We start from the raw sequence: 24,485 nt of genomic DNA on the forward strand, positions 1-24,485 counted from the left end.
GAAATTGGGAGTTTCAGGACAGGAACCGGGTGGTGGCAAAGTGATCACATGGAACTACCCAGGGGCCCTGAGAGCCTGGCCTGGCCTGGAGAATGGGAGAGTGCTCTAATAGCGGGAGGCGTGACCTTTCCCCCGTAGGATAAAAAAATATATTTTTGCAGTGGTGCTGCGCGCTTGGGAAGGGGGGTGCTGTGAGGGAAGAGTGAGTGAGGGATTGTAGCCAGACCCGGGCCCCTGCTGGGCCCCAGTAACAGGCCCGGGTGATTAGTACCCGCTCCCCCCAACTAGATCTACCCTGACTTGTGGGAGTATCATAGGAATGTCATGGGCATGTTGTGGGCAGGGCTGGACTGGCTATCTGACACTTTCGGCAAATGCCAGAAGGACTGATGACCAAATGGCTACTTGGTTGCGTGAAAAACTGGCTGCAGTAAAACGGCTCAGTCGGCATGCAGAGAGATGAGACATTATGTCTGCAGGATCGCCAAACCAACTAGCACACTGGGAAACTCCGGCTGACAGCAGTGAGGCAGGGCTAAGGTTTTTGTGAGAGGGAGGTGGCTGTATATGTGTGTGTGAAAGGGAGGTGGTTGGGGCAGGCCTGGTGTATATGTGTGAGAGGGAGATGGCTGCGATGGTTATATGTGTGTGAGAGAATGGTTAGTGGGTACATGTGTGCGTGATTGAGATGGAGCTGCCATGAAGGCTTTTATGTATCAGACTGAGGTGGTTGAGGCAGGGCTAGGGTATCTATATGTGTGAGAGGGATATGGCTGGGGCAGGAGCATATTTGTGTGAGAGGTACTGTAGATGGCTGGCGATGCAAATACTAATGATGGAGTTTGTGGCGACCAGCGTAAAATGAATGGGCGCATCAATTTGTGCTTGCACATGCATAACGCCCCACATTATTAGCATAAAGCAGTAAAACAGGCTTCCACGGCTGCCCGCAGCTACAGCTACTTGCATGTGCCTGAGCACCAGCCCCAGTGTGTGTTACATGCTGCTAAACCTTACAATTAAATGTACTGTAAGTTGTGCTATCTAGTTAATAAATGTTACTCACCATATTATCCCCTTACTGCTACCTGTGATATTTAAAATGCAATATTTTAACCTATTATTGCATTAGTACTCCCTTAAAAAAGTATTTACTGTAACACACAAATTCACCAGTATGTTTCTACATACAGTATTGGATAAGTGTAATACATACTGTATGTGTCAGTGAGAAGCTGCATTAATGAGGTGTGCAGGAAGTGTAACATCATACATGTGATGGAAATGGTTTAGTGGGTGGAGCTTTATGGTGTCTCTGCTCTATTCATACTGCAGATTTATAATAAACAAAGACTGTACCCTGACTACAGTACATCTCATCAGCCTCTGCTACAGTACATGGACTGGATAACTATGCAAAGGGAACTAACACTCGTCTTTATTATTTATCTCCACTGTAAGTTACTGTATATGAATACTGAGTATATTTATGCTACAAATATGCTACTTTAATTACATAGTCAATAACAATAATAGGGTAGTGTAATATATTTTACTGTGTAACTAGACTGACAGAAGAAATTGTTCTATACCAAATACTGTACAGTATTAAATAGATTATATTAAGCTATAGATACAATGCACAAGTAATAGATTTCAAATAGGGTCTCAGTAATCCCCAGGAACATTCATGGCTATGTAAATGTCCTCACAAAGTTTTTATACTTTCTTTATCACAGTTGTGGATTGCCAGGATTCTGTACATTACCAGAATCAGTCTGTCACTGTCACAGAAGGAGGTTCCGTAACTCTATCCTGTGCCTATACTGTGGGAAGCTTCAGGAACCTAAAATGGTTCATACAGAAACCAGGAGCGATGCCTGTAGAGCTAATTAATTTAATCAAAGATGAAGTTAAAGTTGCAGAAAGAATCACAGCTGAGCTCCAGACAAAAAGCAGCTGGAGCTCCCTACATGTCATGGACCTCAGAATGACTGACACTGCATTGTATCTCTGTGCAGTGGAAGCACAGTGTGTGAGTAAATAGTGGTCCCTGTACAATAACTTGGGCAAAGTCCTCACACAAAAGGAATTGCTGGAAACTAAGGAAAACATAGTCAAGAGATAAGTTTGTGATATTAACATTCATTGTATATTTATTTCAACACAAAGCCCTTTATATATATTTAGGGTCATGTAATAAATTTGTTAATAATGCATGGTTGGCATGTAGTGCACAAAATGAAACTATTTGATAATTAGAATAAGTCACTGTAACAGGGTTATCAATGAAAAATAAAAAACAGATAATAAGAATATGTACAGTACTACATAGGGCAGGTTTTCTATTACCAGGATTTATTAGGACAATATCACTGGAGCAGCTGAGTGATACCAGTCTTGGTGGATTTGCACTTGCTGGTTCATGCATGTGTAGTCAATCTGGAAGCCCTGATTTGGGCGTTCAATTCTACTTGTTATATATTAAAAAATTTAAATAATCCCTGTTGTCGTCATCCTGAGATGGAGATGGAGAAATTAGGATTGCCACAGTGCACAATCCTTATAATATAGCTTTTCCCAAGCATTTGTTGGATACTGAGAAGTCTCATCTCTAGGTAAATTTCCCATTTTCACTGGAGATAGGGCTTTTCTCTGTTCTGTACATAAAGCCTAAGAGTCTGATTTATTTATGATGTAATATTGCTATAGGTAATGCTGATGTTTTATATATTTTACTCCACAGATGGAAGATGCAAAGAAGATGTAAAACAGTTCCCTCTCTCACACAATGCTGAAGAAGGAAATAGGTTTGTTATGAGCTGTGAATACACTGACAGCAATTTATACAGTCTGCAGTGGTACAAACAAAGTCCTGGAAGGAGTCTTGTGCTATTAAGAATTCAGAGGGGGAATGAAAATACCACAGATGATAGATATTTATTTCAATTAGAAAAGGAGAAGAAACTCAGCCACTTGTCTATCACAAAGCTGGAAGTCACAGACTCAGCCACTTACTGGTGTGGTTTTCAAGCACAGTGACAGAAAGCAGCTGATCACTACACAAAAACCAGCAGATACATTTGTATCAGGGGAATATAGAATTTTAAAGTACATAACCACCTGCAGTACATTGTGTAACAAGTAAAATAATAAATGATTTCCATAAATTTTCTTATTTTGTACATACTAAATACAAATTCAATAACAATTAAATGCAATATTTCTATCTCTCTAGTTGATAAATTATCATATGCTGTGTAAATAAATATATTAATTAATGTATCTTAATAAATGCATCCACGGGAGATCCCATCACTGACACACTGCCCAATCGGAGCTCCGATGAGACGGAGACAAAGCTCTCTGGGCCGGATTCATGACGCATCACATTCGGGATAAAAATAATGAGCAAAGGACAATGATTTCCATTCATTATCTTATCTTGTACATACAGGTTGAGTCTCCCATATCCAAATATTCCGAAATACGGAATATTCCGAAATACTGAATATTTTGAGCATGACTGAGAAAGTGGAAACTTTGCTTTCTGATGGTTCAATGAACACAAACTTTGTTTAAAGCACAAATTATTAAAAATATAGTATAAAATTACCTTCAGGCTCTGGGCCTGATTCAGACCCGCTTGCGAGCGCTGAGCGCTCGCAAGCGGGTCGATGTTGCCCAAGTCTGTATGCGCACGATGGAGGCTGCTCTGTCGTGCGCATGCGCAAGACCCGGCGAGCGACGGGGAAGCTGTCGCTCGGGGTCTCGCACCAAAGGGGGTGTGCTGTCGATGGTGATTGACAGCACGCCCCTTTGGTGGGCGTGCCGGGGGCGTGGCTGCCCAGACGGAGGCGTTCCCATGGGAACGCCTACCGTCTAGGTCCGGCCCCACTGACATCACTAGTGATGTCAGCGGGAGTGTTTTTGGCTCTGATAGAGCCAAAAGCACTCCGGGCTTGCGGCAGACGAGACCCTACCGCAAGGGTCTCGTCGCAAGCCCGATGGTCGCGATGGTCTTGACCATCGCGACCATCTTTTTGGCCGCTCGCATAAGCTGTGGGTGGTCACTCACAGCTATGTGAGCGGCCAGGGGGCCTCTCCAATTTTAGGTAGGATGGGCCAGATTCAGAGCGAGCGCTCTTGTCAGAGCATCCGGCTCTGAATCAGGCCCTCTGTGCATAAGGTGTATATGAAACAAATTAATTTCATGTATGTACACAAACTTTTTTTGATGCACAAAATTATTACAAATATAGTATAAAATGACCTTCAGGCTATGAGCCCTATTCAATTTGAGCAGACCAGACTTTTCGCCTACATCGCGTGTTTTGTAGGCGGAAATGTATCGCGCGCGTGCCCGCATATCCCCATATTCAATTTGAAAGTACGCCAAGACGGGACCCGGAAAGTACTGTCAGATTTGGTGAAATCGGCCTGACACCCAACTAAAGATGCTCTGACATGGGGGTTAGCTATGGTACCCCCCGATTTGGCTTGCTGAAGGTATTTGGTGTTTTTAAACGGGCTCAATAGCTGCTAAATAGCGTTTTTGTACAAGTGGTGCAGAATAGTATTCTGAAGATTTTTTTCCAGAAAATAACTTATCCCAGCAATTTTGGGGTACTTGAAAATGGGGGCCAGCATATTTTAAAGTTGCTAAACTTAAGTTTTAAAAACTTGAAAAATCCACCTGCCACAAGCCCCTGCAATGAAAAAAAAACACCAGGGGCATGTTTGGGGACCCCCCCAGAGTTAAGTTCGCTAGTTTTTAACTTTGTCCCCCAACATTTTTTTTTTTGCCCCCAAATTTAAAGTGATTTTTTGGGGTGTTCTTAAGTGTTTTTTTTTTTTTTAGTTTTGACAGTTTACCTTTGGGGGACTGTCTGAAGGCTGCACGGGGGTTCCCGCAATGTTGCACCCCATAACCCCAACTCTGCACTTTTTTCCGCCTGCTATTCATAGGCGAAACTTTTTCGCCTATTCCATTGCATTGACTTTCCGCCTAGGCGGAAAGTTTTTCAAATTGAATATGGCGATACTTTTCCGCCTAGCGAAATGACGTCATCGGCAAAACTTTTTCGCCGATTCCGGCTTTTCGCCTCAAATTTAATACGGGCCTATGTGTATAAGGTGTATATAAAACATAAATGCATTCTGTGTTTAGATTTGGGTCCCATTCCCAAGATATTTCATTATTTTATGCAAATATTCCAAAATACAGAATATTCCAATATCCAAAATACCCCTGGTCCCAAGCATTTTGGATATGGGAGACTCAACCTGTACTAAATACAAATGCTATAAAATAAATTGCAATAGGTGATATATTGCATCATGTGTACTGATCTAATGCTAACATTGCCTTCAGTGATCCACAGTGCACTGTCATACTTGGTGCTTCTTGCAAATGATTGTTTCACAGTCAATGTTTGAAACTACTACTCATCTTGGCCCCTTTCTGAGATGAAGAATCTCCCCCTCCACCCCCACCCCACATACCCGCAGCCTTAGTGAGCAAAGATTCTTTTTGGGAATCCTAGATAAGGACTACCTTTGATCATTATTGATGAGATGGTTCATGAAGGTGTTGTCAGTGGAAATTGCATGTGCTGCAATCTATCCATGCTGCTGGTAGCCGTTGCTAGACTGCTTGTTATTATTTTATAGGATTTTTTAGATTTTGATAAACAATTTGCATGAACTCTCTGCAAACAATGTAACTGAGGTGCCTAGATCATTAACATCCCTACCTCTACTTACTTTGGCCTTACAAATGGTACAGATGTATTAACAAATTTTGTCAGAATTTGGAAAAAAATTATTCCACTCAGGAGAGTTGGCTTTTTTGGTCTTATGCCCAGGCATGACAATGTCCTTCTTCTTTTCACTGGCAAGAACTATTGCCAATGGTAGCTGACCTAATTTGACACAAACAACATAATCCTTCTGAACTTTAACAATTTCTTCTTGTTCAACACATTGATCATCAACATCTTCATTAGCATCTGATACACAAATACCCCCTTCATCCTGTTGCGCTTCCATTGTAGCATCCTCAATTTCTATGTTATCATCACTTTTACTATTACTCATCATCACATTAATAGAGAGTTCAGAAATGGTGTAAGGAGGCATCTCTATAATTATTATTATAGAAATGTGAAACTCACACATAAATGTGAAACTCACACATAAATGTGAAATTCACACATAAGGCCAAATGTAATAGGTCGCGATTTTTAGTAAAAATCCAACTTGTACCTTCTTGTATTTTTTGAAGGTACGAGTTGGTGCCGGGACTCGCAAATAAAATAGCCTGTGAACTTTTCAGCTCAAGGCTACTACACTATTCAAATCTGTGCGAGGATCTCCATATGTAAACTTACACCTTTTAATGCGACTATCATTAAAAGGTGCAAGTTATAGAGAAGCCATCACAGATCAGTGAGATCCGTAAAGTCTTCTGTCTGTGTGTTAAAAAAAAAAAAAAAAGACGTGCACCCCCTCCCCATAAGTATAACCAGCACTGGGCTGTATAAAGCGTAGGGGGCCCCTGTATATTAAGTACCAGCACAGGGCTTTTTTGAGCTGGTCCTGGTTGTGGAAAAATGGGACAAAATGAGTAGGGGTCTCATGTAATTTCCATAACCAGCAACGGACTCTTTCTAGCGGAGGGGTAATGCCACAGACAGGGAAGACCTTTCACCGGTTTCCCCAGCCAAAGCATTATCCCTGACCACTAGACAGCCAAGGCCGGGGATCCCTGGGGAGGTGGGGACCCCCCCAATAAAGGGGTCCCCCTTTCCAGGGCACCCCAGGCCTAGGCTGATAGCTGATAGCTCGGGGCTATCCCCGGCACCCTAGGGCGGTGGGTGCCGCGTTGATAGTGTAAATGTGAAGTGTAAAAATTAGAAGTTAAAATATTGTCTTTAGCTGTGGTACTACACATCCCAGCAAGCCTCCCCCGCATGCTGGTATTTGGAGAACCACAAGTACCAGCATATGGGGCATTACGGGCCTGCTAGTACCTGTAGTTCCACAGCCAAAGAAATATAAAAAAAACACAACACACCATCTCAGAAAAAGTTTATTAAAACATACACTCACACTCACTATCTCACATACTCACCTAATATCCCTGATGCCATCATGTTCCCTTGTTCAGTAGGTTTCCATAGGTGTACCTGTAATATAAAATCCATACTCACCTCTCCTATGTGATGTTCAGGTCCTCTTCATTCCATGTAGGCATCCAGGGGGTTAAAAAAAAACCTGCAAATTCCCAAAACCATGCCGGTTATGCTTATGGGGAGGGAGTGCATGTATTTTTTTATTTTTATTAGTGCTTTTATATGTACACACAGAAACAGGCACGTATCTCATTGATATGTGCATGTTTCTGTGTTACTCTGACCTGCTCAGGATAAACTCACCTATCTGAACCTGGTCTGAAGTTCTGGCGACTTTTAGCCAAGTTTGGCTTGCGATTTTGAAAATCACAACCTATTACATTTGGAGAGTTGTAAGTTTAGAATTGGAAAACATCTGATTGCGAGAAGTTTTTTGCGAGTTGTAGTAAAGCCCGAAAAATTGTGAGTTTTACTATAAACGCACCCTATTACATTTGCGAGTGAGAAAAAAATGCGTGTTTAGAGCAAAACTCGCATTTTTTTACAAATTCCCAACCTATTACATTTGGCCCATAGTGTTTGTGGACACCCTTAGGGGTATATTTACTAAAGTGCGGGTTTACAAATTTGGAGGTGTACAGTATAAACTATATAAACAGAAATCCAGTTCTATCAGTATCAGTATAAAATGGGAGTGCATATCTCTATGCTCAGTAATATGGCCCCATTCAGTTGAAGTTACTCCTTTGCCTTTATGAGTTTATATTGCTGTTACATTTGTGATCAATCTCCACCAGCCCTGACAGTTTGTTTCTTTGTTGTCTGGCTGCCCTTGACTGCTGATTGTGTCCTCTGACACCTGATCTGATCATGATCCTGTGTTGTCCGAACTTGCCATTGTCCCTCTGTTTGTCAGTTCTCTTACCTTGAATGTTAAACATCACTAAACATATCATTAAGCATAAGATGATATCTAGCTTTTAGGAACAAATGGCTGCTGAAGGTGAAGAACACATACAACATAATTATTAGTCTTCACAGAAAGGTTTCTGAGCAGGCTAGGCTGACATAATATCAAGTCAAAAACTATAAGGGAGGCAAATCAAGGTTTAGTATATTAGATTGACAGTGACCATGTTGACATTCATAATGTAATAAAAGTCCACTTCAGGAGGAGCGCTTTAAGCTCATGAAAGTCTCTTTACTGTAGAGGCTATCCAATGTAGGGTCAGCAGATGGAAAGAAGGGGTCCTTGTGCAAGACATTTTCTAGGTATGTACGACCTTCTAATTATGACTGGTCAACTTCTGGCCACTTTAAAGGAACAGGAAAGAATAAGACTGTGGATGTGCAGTTAGGGTTAAGAGACAAGGACTGCAGACTTGAGGTCCAGAGCTACTGTAACTGCATCTGCAGGCATCTTTGTTAATTCTTTTTTTTTATTTTATTTACAGCCTCAATTCCAAAAAAAGAAATGCTGTCTACATTAAAAGTTTAAAATCATTGTTATTTAGAAATGATATCCAGGTTATAGCCTGGGGAATGACTCAAACACTTTTATCAATCAATAGAAAAAAAGCAAAAACCTTATAACTAAATTTATTCTGTTTCATAACACCCGGTGGAGCTGTAGGTTTGTATAACAAGGAAAAAGAAGCAAGATGTCAGTTCTCATATGGATCACTCATGCTCAGATCTGCAACTGTAAGAGTTCATAATTAACACTGTCTGATTAGAGCCACATCATAACAGTTTATCCAGTGTTGAATGGCTACACTCAAACAGTGGTTATGATTCCCAGGTATGGTTCTGTGACAGTACAGCTATATATATATATAATATATATATATATATATATATATATATATATAATATATATATATATATATATATATAAATATATATACAAAAATCAGGGAATACAGATCTATTTGTGAGTAATTTCAAATTAAATCCCCAGAATACTTTAGCATCTTTTTACATCATGGTAAGTGATATCCCCAGAGAATAGGGGATGCAGTCAGGATACTGGCGGGCGCTATCCCACCCGCCAATATCCCAACACTGCCAGCCTGACATGGGACTAAAGATAGGCGTTGAAATCCTGATGCCTATCATTAGCCCCACTACAATATCCCAACACCCAGGATACCGAGCAAAGGTAAGCCGGGTGTTTTAGCGTCTAGCCGCGCGGGGGGGAGAGTTAGGTTTAGGGACCCCTGGGGGGACTTAGGGTTAGGCAGACCCCCGGGAGGGTTAGGGTTAGGGTAGGAAAAGGGGGGGTTTGGGTTAGGCACCACTAGGGAAGTGTTATGGTTAGGAACCTCCCCGGTAGGGGGGGTTAGGTTTAGGCACTAATGGGGATAGATTATGATTAGGCACTAGGGAGGGAGGTTAGGGTTAGGCACCACTAAGATGTTAGGGGAGGAGAGGGGAGGGTTAGGGTACTTACCAGCCCCAGTTGGGAATTAGGTCCATCGGTGTTCGCTGCGGTATTTGATCCCGAAGCTATTCAACCACCGGCATTAAATACCAATTCCAGGAATAGTGACAATCTCCCTTAGCAAATGGGTTGTCACTGAATATGTGGTGTTGTGATTATAGTATTAAAGTATCATCCCCGATGAGACTGCTATACAGTAAATCTCTAATAAAAAGAAGAATAATATGAGATAAATTCACTGTAGATAACCCCTATGTTCTGTATACAGTATATGCAATACAAATCCTCCTTAACGCTGTTCAAAATTTCCTCACATATCCAGTGTGTTATTCACATTGTTGTACATTGATTTTCTTCAAAATTAGATCAAGGATTGCTAAGTGTTAAGGTGGCCATACATCAGACCCCGGATTTTGCGATCCAGCGATGCGATGGGAAGTACCGGCATTTCCGGATCGCAGACATTTTCCATGTTAAATGTCGGATAGTGTTTATATAATAGATGTTTATATATTTGACTATGTTGTTTGAGGAATCATTAAATTACTGAAGTGTGCAGGAAGTGTGATATGGTTAGGTGTGTTTGTTTGAAGTAGGTTAGTGGGTGGAGTTTAATGGTTTTACATTGATCTTAAGCTCACACTCAGTTCTATGCCCTATTCATACATTACTGTATAAACAAGGACTACACCGTGACTGCATCTCACCAGCCTCTGCTATGCAGCACATGGAGTGGGCAACTATGCAAAGACAACTGATAATCATCTTCGTTGTTTATCTCCACTGTAAGTTACTGTATTTAAATACTGACCATATTTATGCTATAAACATGTTCTATATTTTATTTACATAGTCAAAAACAAAAATATGGCAGTGACTTTATTATACAGTATAACTAGAGTAACATATGCTTTTATATCAAATACAGTACTAAATAGAATACTGTATATTCAGTTATCTACAGATACAATGCACAACATTAAACTATTACTATTTGAACAGTTGCATAAATCACACTGGGTTATCAAGGAAAGATAAAGGACTGATATTAAAAATGTGATGTAAGTTTATGACATAATACTGGGTACAGTAAGGCTGATGTGATATATTATGTTTCACTCTACAGATGGAAGATGCAAAGAAGATGTAAAACAGTTCCCTCTCTCACACAATGCTGTAGAAGGAAATAGGTTTGTTATGAGCTGTGAATACACTGACAGTGCTTTTTACGGTCTGCAGTGGTTCAAGCAAAGTCCTGGAAGGAGTCTTGTGCTATTAAGAATTCAGAGGGGGAATGAAAATACCACAGATGATAGATATTTATTTCAATTCGAAAAGGAGAAGAAACTCAGCCACTTGTCTATCACGAAGCTGGAAGTCACAGACTCAGCCACTTACTGGTGTGGTTTTCAAGCACAGTGACAGAAAGCAGCAGATCACTACACAAAAACCAGCAGATACATTTGTGCCAGGGGAATATAGACTATCATAGGAAATAACCACCAAGAGCTCTTCAGGTCATGTAATGCAGAAAAAAACTGGATTCTATGTTTCTTTCTTGTTGTGTACAGAATAAATGCAAATACAATACAAATTAAATTACAATATTCAAACCCCAAACACCTCATTACTACATTTAAATCATTTCTCAGCCCATACTTACCTAGGCTCCCGATTTTTACTGGAGGAGAAGCTGGATCGCCTGATTCCGCCCACTTCCTAATGAAGTGGACAGAATGGGGGAGATAATTACTGGGAATCGCGGTCAATATGGAGGGGGAAAGACTAAAATGGTGCAAATAACGGGTTGGGTATGATATCCCAGCTGTCGGGATGCCGCTAGTCAGAATACCAACAGCGGCATCCCAACAGCCAGAATCCTGACACCCATAGGACTCAATGGTGAGTAGTTTTCTAACCCCTACCCTAACCCTAACCCACCCTTCCCGGTGCCTAACCCTAACCCTCGCCCCCTAGTGCCTAAACCTAACCTCCCTCTCCCCGCACTCTAAACCTAACACCCCCTCCCCATTGCCTAAACCTAACCTCCCCCCCCTAGTGCCTAACCTAACCTCCTCCTTTCAGCACCCTAATCGTCCCACCCCGGTGCCTAACCCTAACCTTGCCCTTAGTGCCTAACCCTAACCACGCTAGCTAACACTACCCTCCCCCTGCACCCCGAAGGTATGCCAACGGTCGGGATACTGGTGCTGGGATCCCGATGCTCATTCTGGCACAGAGCACCAAACAGTCCAGTTACGGCTCAGACCTAAGTCTCCCCCCTTTATGCCTAAACCTAGCGCTCCCCCCTTACTGCCTAACCCTAACCCCCCCCACTGGTGCCTAAACCCCCCAAAACCTAATGCCAACCCCGCTATGCTACCTAAACCTAACACCTCCCCCCCCCCTTGGCTAACAGCTAAGATGCCCCCAGCTTACCTTGTTCGGGCTGGCATCAGTCTGTATTCCAGTGTCGGGATTAAGGTACAGTAGGCGTCTGTATTTCGATGTCTATATTAATTCCAGTGTTGGGCTTCCACCATTGGGATTTAGACCAGCGGCATCCCGGCCGCCGGTCTGCTAACTACATCCCTTTTCAATGTTTATTGTAATGTACACTGTGTAAAATTCCGACATTTTGCAGATGTTGTTGATTAATCTTGTATGTCCTGCATTGTGTAATACAGTTTGCCTTTCCAATCGCCGGGACTAACCCTTTGTGCCTGTGTGTTTTAAAATTTTACCACAGGATGTAGTTATGCCAAAGCTGTCATCAGTGCTGAACCCTAAAAAGCCTGTTATTTCAGAGACTGTTCCCGCTAAGCCTGTAATCTCAGAGACTGCATCTGCTCCTATACCCTGCCATCCAAATTGTATTCTGCATCCTCACACACAAAAGGGTCTTGCTTTGTGGATAAACTGTTATTAGAGCTACATCCTAAAAAGCCTCTTATTTTAGGGACTGTCCGTGATAACCCTGTTATCCCTGAGACAAACTTAGCTAATAGCAATAATTTTCATCTCAGTTTGGGGTTTGGAGAGTGCAAACTGTATAACCTTTATTTAAGCACTGGTCATGTTCTCCTGTATTTCTTTGAATGTTTATTTGCAGCTCAATTGCCAATATTGACTCTGAATCATTTTCGTCTCTGGGTTTGTACATTTTATGTTTCAAATAAACAACTTTGTTTTCGAAGAAATACTGCCTCAGTCCTTGTGTCTCCAAAAGATGAAATCCCACCAACTTGCCTCTCACGGCGTCACGGTGTGCCTCTGCTGCTGGTCTCAAGAAGAAGAAGATAGTGAACCCGCCAGCCAGTGCACCTTAGAACCCTAAACATTACATAGCCGTGAAGTTGCATAATTTTTATTAACCACTTAATTGTTTAGGCTCACCATTGGACACACCATCGAAACTTACATTAGTACTATGGCAGGTGATGTTTCTCTATCTGAACATGGACTCCTGTGTTAGTGGCTGTGCATCTTCATCGATGTGAACATTGACAATACAAGAGGTCAGCAGCATAACAATGTGACTGGGCGCCCTATGCCAGCCCCGCCCCCCCTGAGCAAATGATGTCATGATGGTGCGCGGAGATGATGGGGCCATCGGATCCATGAAATGCAGCACTGCTTGGAGCTTCCTGAGGACGCTCTGGTTAGCTGTACAGATTGCAGGGTGCCTGACTGTAGCCAAATGCAGAAATCATGAGGCAGCAATGGTGCTTTCCCCACGGCCCTCCGTCCTGTGTGATGGCACATGTCGCACACCCCTAGTTATGGCCCTGCATTCGTTTAGCTTGTGACTCAATATCAGGCCCATTGGCTGTTATTATTTTAAGTTGCTGTTACTTATTTGCTCATAAAGCCAATATTTGGCTGTGTACCAACTTTACTTAAATCTATGATATGACTGACCTGCACAAGCACAGACCTTTGTATGATCCTGGCTGCTGTGTGTGCAGACTTAATAGTTTGATATCTGACCTGAATTCTTGCACCTTGTTTCCTCAAATTCTCTTACTCTGAATGTTAAACAGTAATAAGCACATTAATAAGCATGTCTAGCTTTAAGGGAAACAGAGCTGCTATGTGAACGGCATGTGTAGTCTAGTTATTGGTGTTCATAGAAAGGGTTCAGAATGGGTCGTGTAGAATGAATATATTAGAGGCAAGTGCATCTCAAGACGGTCCAGGAACCTTTCCCTAGGGTTATACAGAGGAGGATGCTTCCACCAGAATGCATATTCTGCTGCTGCAGTGGTCTTGGAACCCAATATGAATGAACAAGATAGGGGCCACAAGCTGTAGCCACTTTCCATTTGTAGTGTCAACAAATAGAGATAGAAACACCAGGCCATGTCACTCATCCACAGCTGGGTGAAGGCAGCAAGATCTATGTGAAAATGTGCTGCATAATAACCAGACAGCAGTGCAGTGTAGACATATGGAAGAGAACTACAAATACATCATGTCTAAAACATAACTGATAAACTATTGCAGCGAGCACAGTTGTCTATGTCTTTACATCATCTGGAGTTGCTGCTTTGCATTGAGGGCATTGATAATGTAGATGACTATGTCACAGTGGGGCATATTTATTAAACTAATTTAGCAGGACACCTCCTGAAAATAAGTAACCGCAAAATATAAGTATCCCCTGAATGTATTACAGGGGTTCTGTCAGAGCCGTAACTAGACTTTTTGGTGCCCTGTGCCAGAAAGAACATTGGCACCCCATCATTTTTCAAAGGGACATAATGCACCCAAAAAAGGGCCATGGCTTCATGGGGAAGGACCACGGAAGAGATAAGAGAGGCCAGGAGATGCTGGGGATGAAATAAGAGGACGCTACAAGCAAAAATGATAATAAACAGAAATTTGACAGGCCCATACAGCGCCCCCTGCCCTGTGATGCCCTGTGCGATGGCACCGGCCACACTACCCTAGCTATGGCCCTGGGTTCTGTATCAGATTTTAGAATCAGCCCCCATAGGTTTCTATGGGGGCTGCTATAATGTGAGATTTACTATGCTCCGGATCCCTCTCCGATAATAGACATGCACTGTCTGCTGTGGCTGCATGTGCAGTAGGCCGTCCGAGATCCCACAGGCCAAAGTAGTGATTGCCGGGCCCAAATAGAGAGGGGGCCCACCCTTGGCTCCTACCGCCAATACCTGGAGAGCTGCAAAGTTGCGGAACTGCTTCCATGGCCTCTAGATGCTAGCTGTCAGGGTGGCAAAGAGAGATTCATCTATAATTGCAGCCTGTGCTCTAACTGATCACAGCAGAGGCATAGGCAGCGGTTATAGATGGATCTATCTTATCCATTACTGTAGGGTTCGCCCAGGCATTCACTTGCCAATGACTGCCTGGTACTAAAAAAGTTTTTTCTTAGTTTCTTTATTGAGAAACGGCGCATGTGAGGTCATGAAGTCATGAATGTCGCACCACTGACAGAGGAGCTGTCCGCAGCCAAAGAGGAGCAGCCAGTAGACACAGGAGAAGGTAAGTGTCTGTGGGTTGCAGGGGGCTGGATGTGGAGCTGTCTGGACAGACAAAGGGGGTGCTGGCTGGAGAAACAGATGGGTTGCTGTCTGAGGATACAGAAGGGGGTGCTGGCTGGAGAAACAGATGGGTTGCTGTCTGAGGATACAGAAGGGGGTGCTGGCTGTGAAGACAGAAGGGGGTGCTGGCTGACGTGACAGAACGAGTGCTCTCTGGGAAGACAAAATGGGTGCTGACTGGAGAGACATATGCAGTGCTGGTTAAGGAGGCAGAAGGGGTGCTGGCTGGAGAGACAGAAGGGGTGCTGGCTGGAGATGCAGTGACACAATGGGGCTGGAGTTGCAGAAACATAGGGTGGGGGCTGCCTATTTTGTCAGTCCCAGGCGTCACAATTTCTGATAGAAGCCCTATTTATGATTGGTCAAGTTCTGGCCACTGTAATAGTGCATGATGGCCTTTGAGAGAGGGATGAGCAGATTTGAGGGTAAAAGCTACAGAAATACACACCGTAACACAGCTGTCATTTTGAGTTATCCCTGTTTGTTATACATGCAGTTGCCAGGACAAAATAACCCTGCTGCCTACCTTTAAACTTTTATTTTTTATTAACAAAAACATTTACCACTTACTATTGGTATATGTCTTAAATAATCTCAGCTCATAACAACTGTATAGAACTAATTGTATTACATATAACTAGGGGTGTGCATCGGCCACTTTTCGTGTTTTGTGTTTTGGTTTTGGATCTGGATCTTTCTTCGTGTTTTGGATCTGGATTGGTTTTGCCAAAACCACCCTTCCGTGTTTTGGGTTCTGGGTTTTGTGTTTTGGATCTGTATTTTTTTGAAAAAAAGCATAAAAACAGCTAAAATCACAGAATTTGTAGGTTTTTCTGCTCCTATGCTATTATTAACCTCAATAACCTTAATTTCCACTCATTTCCAGTCTATTCTGAACACCTCACACCTCACAATAGTGTTTTTATGTCCAAAAGGTTGCACCGAGGTAGCTGGATGACTATGCTAAGCGACACGAGTGGGCGGCACAAACACGTGACCCATCTAGGAGTGACACTGCAGTGGCAGGCAGGATGGCAGTTAGAAAAACTAGGCCCCAAACTGTACATAATGCAAAGAAAAAAAGAGGTGCAAGATGGAATTGTCCTTGGGCCCTCCCACCCACCCTTATGTTGTATAAACAGGACATGCACACTTTAACAAATCAATCATTTCAGCGCCAGGGTCTGCCACACAACTGTGGCTGAAATGATTGGTTCGTTTGGGCCCCCACAAAACAAGCTGGCAATTAATGTGTCCCTGCACAAACTGGCTCTACGGAGGCAAGATGTCATCCTCATCCTCCTCATCCACCGATTCCTCACCCTCTTCAGTGTGTACATCCTCATCCTCACAAAGTATTAACTCGTCCCCACTTGAATCCACCACCACAGGTCCCTCTGTACCTTCTGGAGGCTGGTCTCCCTGGAAGAGCTGATAATTCATTTTGATGAACATCATCTTCTCCACATTCTGTGGAAGCAACCTCCTACGCCTTTCGCTGACAAGGTTCCCGGCTGCACTAAACACTCTTTCGGAGTACACACTGGAGGGGGGGCAACTCAGGTAAAATAGAGCCAGTTTGTACAGGGGCCTCCAAATTGCCTCTTTTTCCTGCCAGTACAGGTATGGACTGTCTGACATGCCTACTTGGATGCTGTCACCGATGTAATCCTCCACCATTCTGTCAATGGTGACAGTATCATATGCAGTGACAGTAGACATGTCAGAAATTGTTGCCAGGTCCTTCAGTCCGGACCAGATGTCCAAACTTGGTCCTGCCTGCCCTGCATCACCGCCAGCGGGTTGCTTAGGATACCTAAGTTTTTTCCTGGCAGCCCCAGTTGCGGGAGAAAATGAAGAAGGAGCCGTTGACGTGTCACGTTCCGCTTCAGCTGACAGTGTGTTCACCAGCAGGTCTTTGCACCTCTGCAGGCTTGTGTCGGCCGGAAAGAGAGACACCACATAGGCTTTAAACCTAGGATCGAGCACGGTGGCCAAAATGTAGTGGTCTGATTTCAACAGATTGACCACCCTGGAATCCTGGCAAAGCGAATGAAGGGCTTCATCCACAAGTCCCACATGCCGAGCGGAATCGCTCCGTCTTAGCTCCTCCTTCACTTTCTCCAGCTGCTTCTGCAAAAGCCTGATGAGGGGAATGACCTGACTCAAGCTGGCAGTGTCTGAACTGACTTCACGTGTGGCAAGTTCGAAGGGCTGAAGAACCTTGCACAACACGGAAATCATTCTCCACTGCGCTTGAGTCAGGTGCATACCCCCTCCTTTGCCTATGTCATAGGTGGATGTATAGGCTTGTATGGCCTTTTGCTGCTCCTCCATCCTCTGAAGCATATAGAGGGTTGAGTTCCACCGCGTCACAACCTCTTGCTTCAGGTGATGGCGGGGCAGGTTCAAGAGTGTTTGCTGGCGCTCCAGCAAGAGTGTTTGCTGGCGCTCTTCGGCACGCAGTCGCTGAATGGCGAAAGTGGCCAGAAATTTTTCGGGCCACCCAAAGCGTCTCCTGCACGCCCCTGTCGCTTTTCAGAAAATTCTGCACCACCAAGTTTATTGTGTGAGCAAAACATGGGACGTGCTGGAATTTGCCCAGATGTAATGCCCGCACAATATTGGTGGCGTTGTCAGATATCACAAATCCCCAGGAGAGTCTAAGTGGGGTAAGCCACTGGGCGATGATTTCCCTCAGTTTCTCTAAGAGGTTGTCGGCGGTGTGCCTCTTACTGAAACCGGTGATACACAGCGTAGCCTGCCTTGTAACGAGCTGGCGTTTCTGAGATGCTGCTACTGGTGACGCTGCTGCTGTTGCTGCGTAAGGTGATACATCTACCCAGTGGGCTGTCACAGTCATATAGTCCTTAGTCTGCCCTGTTCCACTTGTCCACATGTCCGTGGTTAAGTGGACATTGTGTACAACGGCATTTTTCAGGACACTGAGGACACTTTTTCTGACGTTTCTGTACAGTCTCGGTATCGCCTGCCTAGTGAAGTGGAATCTAGACGGGATTTGGAACCGGGGACACACTACCTCCATCAATTGTCTAAATCCCACTGCACTAATGGCGGATACCGGACGCACGTCTAACACCAACATAGCAGTCAAGGCCTCAGTTATACGTTTTGCTTCAGGATGACTGCTGTCGTACTTCATCCTCCTCGCTAAGGACTGTTGGAGGGTCAATTGTTTAGTAAAAGTAGTGGTGTTCCTACTTCCTCTCTGGGATGATGAACGACTCCCAGCAGCAGCAGCAACAGCAGCAGCGGCAGCAGTAGGCGTAGCAATGCAGGATCCTCCGGAGGAATCCCGGATAGGAGAGTCAGTCATGCCAGTGATATGGCCTGCAGGACTACTTCCGATCCTGACTAAGGAGGAAATTGACGAGGAGGGAGTTGACGGTGTGGTTTGCAGGCGCTTGGATACAACAGGACAACGGGATTTAGGTGTCCCTGGACTGCTTACGGTCTGAGCCAAAGTTTCTGAACTTGACAGTAACTTTTTATGAACGCGCTGCAGGTGCCGTATAAGGGAGGATGTTCCTAGGTGGTTGACGTCCCTACCCCTACTTATTTCACCTTTACATATGGTACATATGGCAAGACAGTTGTTGTCCGGATTTGGATAGAAATATTGCCAGACCAAAGAGGTGGAATGTTTGGTCTTCTGCCCAGGCATGACCGTGATGGGCTTTTTCATCCCACGGACAACAACTGTCTCCCCCGGAGCCTGATTTAAACAAACCACATCACCATCAGAATCCTCCTCGCCAACTTCCTCCTCAGCGCCAGCTACACCAGTATCCTCATCCTGTTGTACTTCAACAGTGACATCTTCAATTTGCATATCAGCAAGTGGACTGTGGGTGCTCCTTTCAGCACTTGCAGGGGGCGTGCAAATGGTGGAAAGAGCCACCTCTTCCCGTCCAGTGCTGGGAAGGTCAGGCATCGCAACCACCACCACACTTGGACTCTCTTTGGGGATTTGTGATATCTTCTTAGAAAGCACAGTTCTTCGCTGTGCTTTTGCCAGCTTAACTCTTTTGATTTTTTTAGTGGGAGGAGTGCTTCCATCGTCATGTGAAGCTGAACCACTAGTCATGAACATACTAGGGATCGACCTTAGCCGTTCCTTGCCACTCCGTGTCGTAAATGGCATATTGGCAAGTTTACGTTTCTCTTCAGCTGATTTAAATGTCTTTTTCAAGGTCATTTTCCTGAACTTTGCCATTTGGGATTGTATGTGCCCTCTACTATGACATTGGGCATCGGCCTTGGCAGACGACGTTGATGGCATGTTATCGTCTATGTCATGACTAGTGGCAGCAGCTTCAGCACTAGGAGGAAGTGGTTCTTGATCTTTCTCTATTTTATTTTTATCGGAGAAAGTTTGGTCCTCCATTTATGTTATATCGATTTGATATATACGTGCGGCTAAACACAGAAAATAATTTTTTTTTTGGTTCGGACTGGAGTGTACTTTGTGGGTTACAGCACCCTTTAACGGTCAAGCCAGCCGGCCCTTTACTTATGACACAGGCGCACTCTTGGCACTACTTTGTTGATGCACGTGCGGCTACTGCGCACACAATTCACAAACACAGAAAATAATTTTTTTTTGGTTTGGACTGGAGTGTACTTTCAGGGGTTACAGCACCCTTTAACGGTCAAGCCAGCCGGCCCTTTACTTATGACACAGGCGCACGCTTGGCACTACTTTGTTGATGCACGTGCGGCTACTGCGCACACAATTCACAAACACAGAAAATAATTTTTTTTTGGTTTGGACTGGAGTGTACTTTCGGGGGTTACAGCACCCTTTAACGGTCAAGCCAGCCGGCCCTTTACTTATGACACAGGCGCACTCTTGGCACTACTTTGTTGATGCACGTGCGGCTACTGCGCACACAATTCACAAACACAGAAAATAATTTTTTTTTAGGTTTGGACTGGAGTGTACTTTCGGGGGTTACAGCACCCTTAACGGTCAAGCCAGCCGGCCCTTTACTTATGACACAGGCGCACGCTTGGCACTACTTTGTTGATGCACGTGCGGCTACTGCGCACACAATTCACAACCACAGAAAATAATTTTTTTTTGGTTTGGACTGGAGTGTACTTTCGGGGGTTACAGCACCCTTTAACGGTCAAGCCAGCCGGCCCTTTACTTATGACACAGGCGCACGCTTGGCACTACTTTGTTGATGCACGTGCGGCTACTGCGCACACAATTCACAAACACAGAAAATAATTTTTTTTTAGGTTTGGACTGGAGTGTACTTTCGGGGGTTACAGCACCCTTAACGGTCAAGCCAGCCGGCCCTTTACTTATGACACAGGCGCACGCTTGGCACTACTTTGTTGATGCACGTGCGGCTACTGCGCACACAATTCACAAACACAGAAAATAATTTTTTTTTGGTTTGGACTGGAGTGTACTTTCAGGGGTTACAGCACCCTTTAACGGTCAAGCCAGCCGGCCCTTTACTTATGACACAGGCGCACGCTTGGCACTACTTTGTTGATGCACGTGCGGCTACTGCGCACACAATTCACAAACACAGAAAATAATTTTTTTTTGGTTTGGACTGGAGTGTACTTTCGGGGGTTACAGCACCCTTTAACGGTCAAGCCAGCCGGCCCTTTACTTATGACACAGGGGCACTCTTGGCACTACTTTGTTGATGCACGTGCGGCTACTGCGCACACAATTCACAAACACAGAAAATAATTTTTTTTTAGGTTTGGACTGGAGTGTACTTTCGGGGGTTACAGCACCCTTAACGGTCAAGCCAGCCGGCCCTTTACTTATGACACAGGCGCACGCTTGGCACTACTTTGTTGATGCACGTGCGGCTACTGCGCACACAATTCACAAACACAGAAAATAATTTTTTTTTGGTTTGGACTGGAGTGTACTTTCGGGGGTTACAGCACCCTTTAACGGTCAAGCCAGCCGGCCCTTTACTTATGACACAGGCGCACGCTTGGCACTACTTTGTTGATGCACGTGCGGCTACTGAGCACACAATTCACAAACACAGAAAATAATTTTTTTTTAGGTTTGGACTGGAGTGTACTTTCGGGGGTTACAGCACCCTTAACGGTCAAGCCAGCCGGCCCTTTACTTATGACACAGGCGCACGCTTGGCACTACTTTGTTGATGCACGTGCGGCTACTGCGCACACAATTCACAACCACAGAAAATAATTTTTTTTTTGGTTTGGACTGGAGTGTACTTTCGGGGGTTACAGCACCCTTAACGGTCAAGCCAGCCGGCCCTTTACTTATGACACAGGCGCACGCTTGGCACTACTTTGTTGATGCACGTGCGGCTACTGCGCACACAATTCACAAACACAGAAAATATATTATTTTTTTAGCACTTGGGGGGAGCACCCCTGATGGACAGAGCACCCCCTGGACAACACTACAGCACCCCTTTAGGACTGGGACACTGCACAGGACTTTGGAACTGACTGCACAACACAGTCCAGCCAGCCCCTATGGACTTTGAAGTAGTGGACACAGCCCCTATTAACAACAGCAGCACAGCACAACACAGCCAGCCCCTATGGACTTTGAAGTAGTGGACAACAGCAGCACTACACTACACTACACTACACAGCACTAACTCCCACCCTCCCTCTTCACTGTCCACAGCCGAGTGAGAAAATGGCGCCGACGCGGGTACCTTATATAGGATCCAAAACCCGCGAGACTCGGAAGGCGGGATGATGACGTTTTGCCTCGATGTCAGATCCGAGTCAGGCGGGAAAAGTCGAGCCTGACTCGGATCGGACTCGGATCGGGGGGGCTCGGGGGGGTTCGGATTTCAGAAATCCGAACCCGCTCACCCCTACATATAACACCAGGTGGTGCTGTAGGTTTGTATTTGTATGGCAATGCACAGTAAAGTGTTTAATGGCTGTTTCACAAAAGTTACTTGTTTAAAATGGTTTTTAGTGCTACATTGCTGCCAGACCAAGCATCTAAGGGCGTACAGCATAATACGTTGGTGAATCTTGGAGCACTACTCCAGAGCACCTCATCACTAAGTGGATCATCACTGTATGGTTTATTATAAAATGGTGCTACTGTGCAGTATCACCTGGAGTCTTTTCATATATTACTGTACATCTAAGCAGTGAGACTTACCATTTATTTTATGTGGAGCGTGAGATTATAAATAAATACTATATATATATATATATGTATGCTCCCACTTAAGTATATAAGTAGAAACTCTTTTACATTGATGAGTCAAGCATCTTATTATTACTTTCATGAAGCAATTTGAATACAAAATAGCTTTTAAGTTATATAAGTCAGTGAGTGACAGGGGAGAAATATATGCAGCATTTACTGAAGTGCAAAGGAAGTGTGACATGTTAGGTATGATCCAAATGGTTTAATGGGTGGAGTTTAATGGTTTCTCATTGCATTACAGCTCACACTAGGTTCTATGCTCTAAACAAGGACTGCACTGTGACTTCATCTCACCAGCCTCTGCTGTAGGGACTGGGCAACTATGCAAAGACAACTGACAATCATCTTCATTATTATTGTCCATTGTAAGTTACTGTATTTAAATACTCATCATAGTTATGCTATAATTTGGTTGTTAATGATGCACATGATTAAAATATTACAACTGGGTACAGTAAGTCCCGCTACGTAACTGTGTTACCAAGGAAAAATAAAGACATGATATTAAAGGGAGGGGGGTGAGGGGTTCAAATTAGGCAATGGGCGGGCAGTGCCACGACAACAGTGGAGTGAAGGCACTTTGTGGCCAGTAAATTCCTAATTTTCATTTGCTTCTTATAGCGAGATTTGTATTATGCACAGCAAATTGAGTTACCTTTTATGGGGTCATCAAAGTTGCTGATAAAGCTGGCTATCCTGGCAATGCCCACAAGTACATATGCACATATGCCGTACTTAGAGTAATCCCGACATTGTGTTTTTATACGCAACCCTACAGGGCTGTGAACAAAGATCTGCAATTTTGGGGCAAAATTGGAACACAATGTGGGCAATTTGATGGGCTATTGAAGAGGTTTCCACTTCTTTGCAACACATCGTGGGCATCACAGCAATTCAATCAACTCCTAAGAGTCTGATTTATTTTATGGCATAATACTAGAAAAGACTGATCTTATTTATTTCACTCTACAGATGGGAGATGTAAAGAAGATGTAAAACAGTTCCCTCTCTCACACAATGCTGAAGAAGGAGATAGGTTTGTTATGAGCTGTGAATACACTGACAGTAATTTTAACAGCCTGCAGTGGTTCAAGCAAAGTCCGGGAAAGAGCCTTGTGCTATTAATTATTCTGTGGGGGAACAAAAATACCACAGATGATAGATATACATTTCAATTAGAAAAGGAGAAGAAACTCAGCCACTTGTCTATCACAAAGCTGGAAGTCACAGACTCAGCCACTTACTGGTGTGGTTTTCAAGCACAGTGACAGAAAGCAGCAGATCACTACACACAAATTAGCAGACACATTTGTATCAGGGGAATATAGAATTTTAAAGTACATAACCACCAAGACCTGTAAGTCACACATAGCAATAACACAAAAAAAGTATGGTTTAACATGTCCTATTAAAGCTTCTTGCACATAACCTGAAATTTCAGAAAACTACTGAAATTCCAAGATCATTAATGTTAAAGCCTTAATTAATATGTTCCTTGCACAATACAAATATGATATACCATCACACCATTTGAGTAACTGCAGATTCAGCACTCTCATAGTGTGAGTTTGCTGTCACTCACAAAATGTGGGTGCTGCTAATTCACAGATTTGTGTGGTTACCGGAATATGCACATGCAGTTCCTATTAAAGATGTGCTCGGAACCCCATGTTTTTGTTGTGGTTCTAATCCATTGTCGTGTTTTGGTTTTGCAAAGACAACCATAACAGGTTTTGCATCTGGATTTTTTTTTTTTACAAAATTGATAAAATCAGCTAAAATCATGTTATTTGGGCCTGCTTTTGTTCCTAAAGAATTATTAACCTCAATAGCATTAATTGCCAGTCATTTCCAGTAAATTTTTACCACTTTACAGCTCATAATATTGTTTTAACCCTTATTAGCCAAAGGCTAGCTTGCTAAACTAACAAACAGAGCAGTTGCACAAACATACAACAGTTTAAAAGAATATAGCACATTTATGAAACATTGTGGCACAGCAGTGACAGACAAGATGGCAGTTTAATAAACTATATGACCCCATAGAAAAAAAAAAATGTCATTACTCAAGAACTAGATCAGAGGCTCAAGGGCAGTACAGAGAATTGAATGTGGAGTAT

At 43.6% G+C, this 24,485-nt stretch overlaps 1 protein-coding gene across 1 annotated transcript in view; it reads left to right on the forward strand.

The window, feature by feature from the left end:
• The first annotated feature begins 1,398 nt into the window (after positions 1 to 1,398).
• Positions 1,399 to 24,485, forward strand: part of LOC148526575 (T cell receptor alpha chain MC.7.G5-like) — a 447,371-nt gene continuing 424,284 nt past the window's right edge. The window contains exons 1-2 of the mRNA XM_088470224.1: positions 1,399 to 1,456; positions 10,706 to 10,997. Of these exons, the coding sequence (XP_088326350.1) occupies positions 1,399 to 1,456; positions 10,706 to 10,997 (350 nt within the window). The remainder of the gene's footprint in view (positions 1,457 to 10,705; positions 10,998 to 24,485) is intronic.

This window comes from Taudactylus pleione, unplaced genomic scaffold (assembly GCF_031769625.1).
Source record: "Taudactylus pleione unplaced genomic scaffold, aTauple2 ptg000095l, whole genome shotgun sequence".
Taxonomy (NCBI): domain Eukaryota; kingdom Metazoa; phylum Chordata; class Amphibia; order Anura; family Myobatrachidae; genus Taudactylus; species Taudactylus pleione.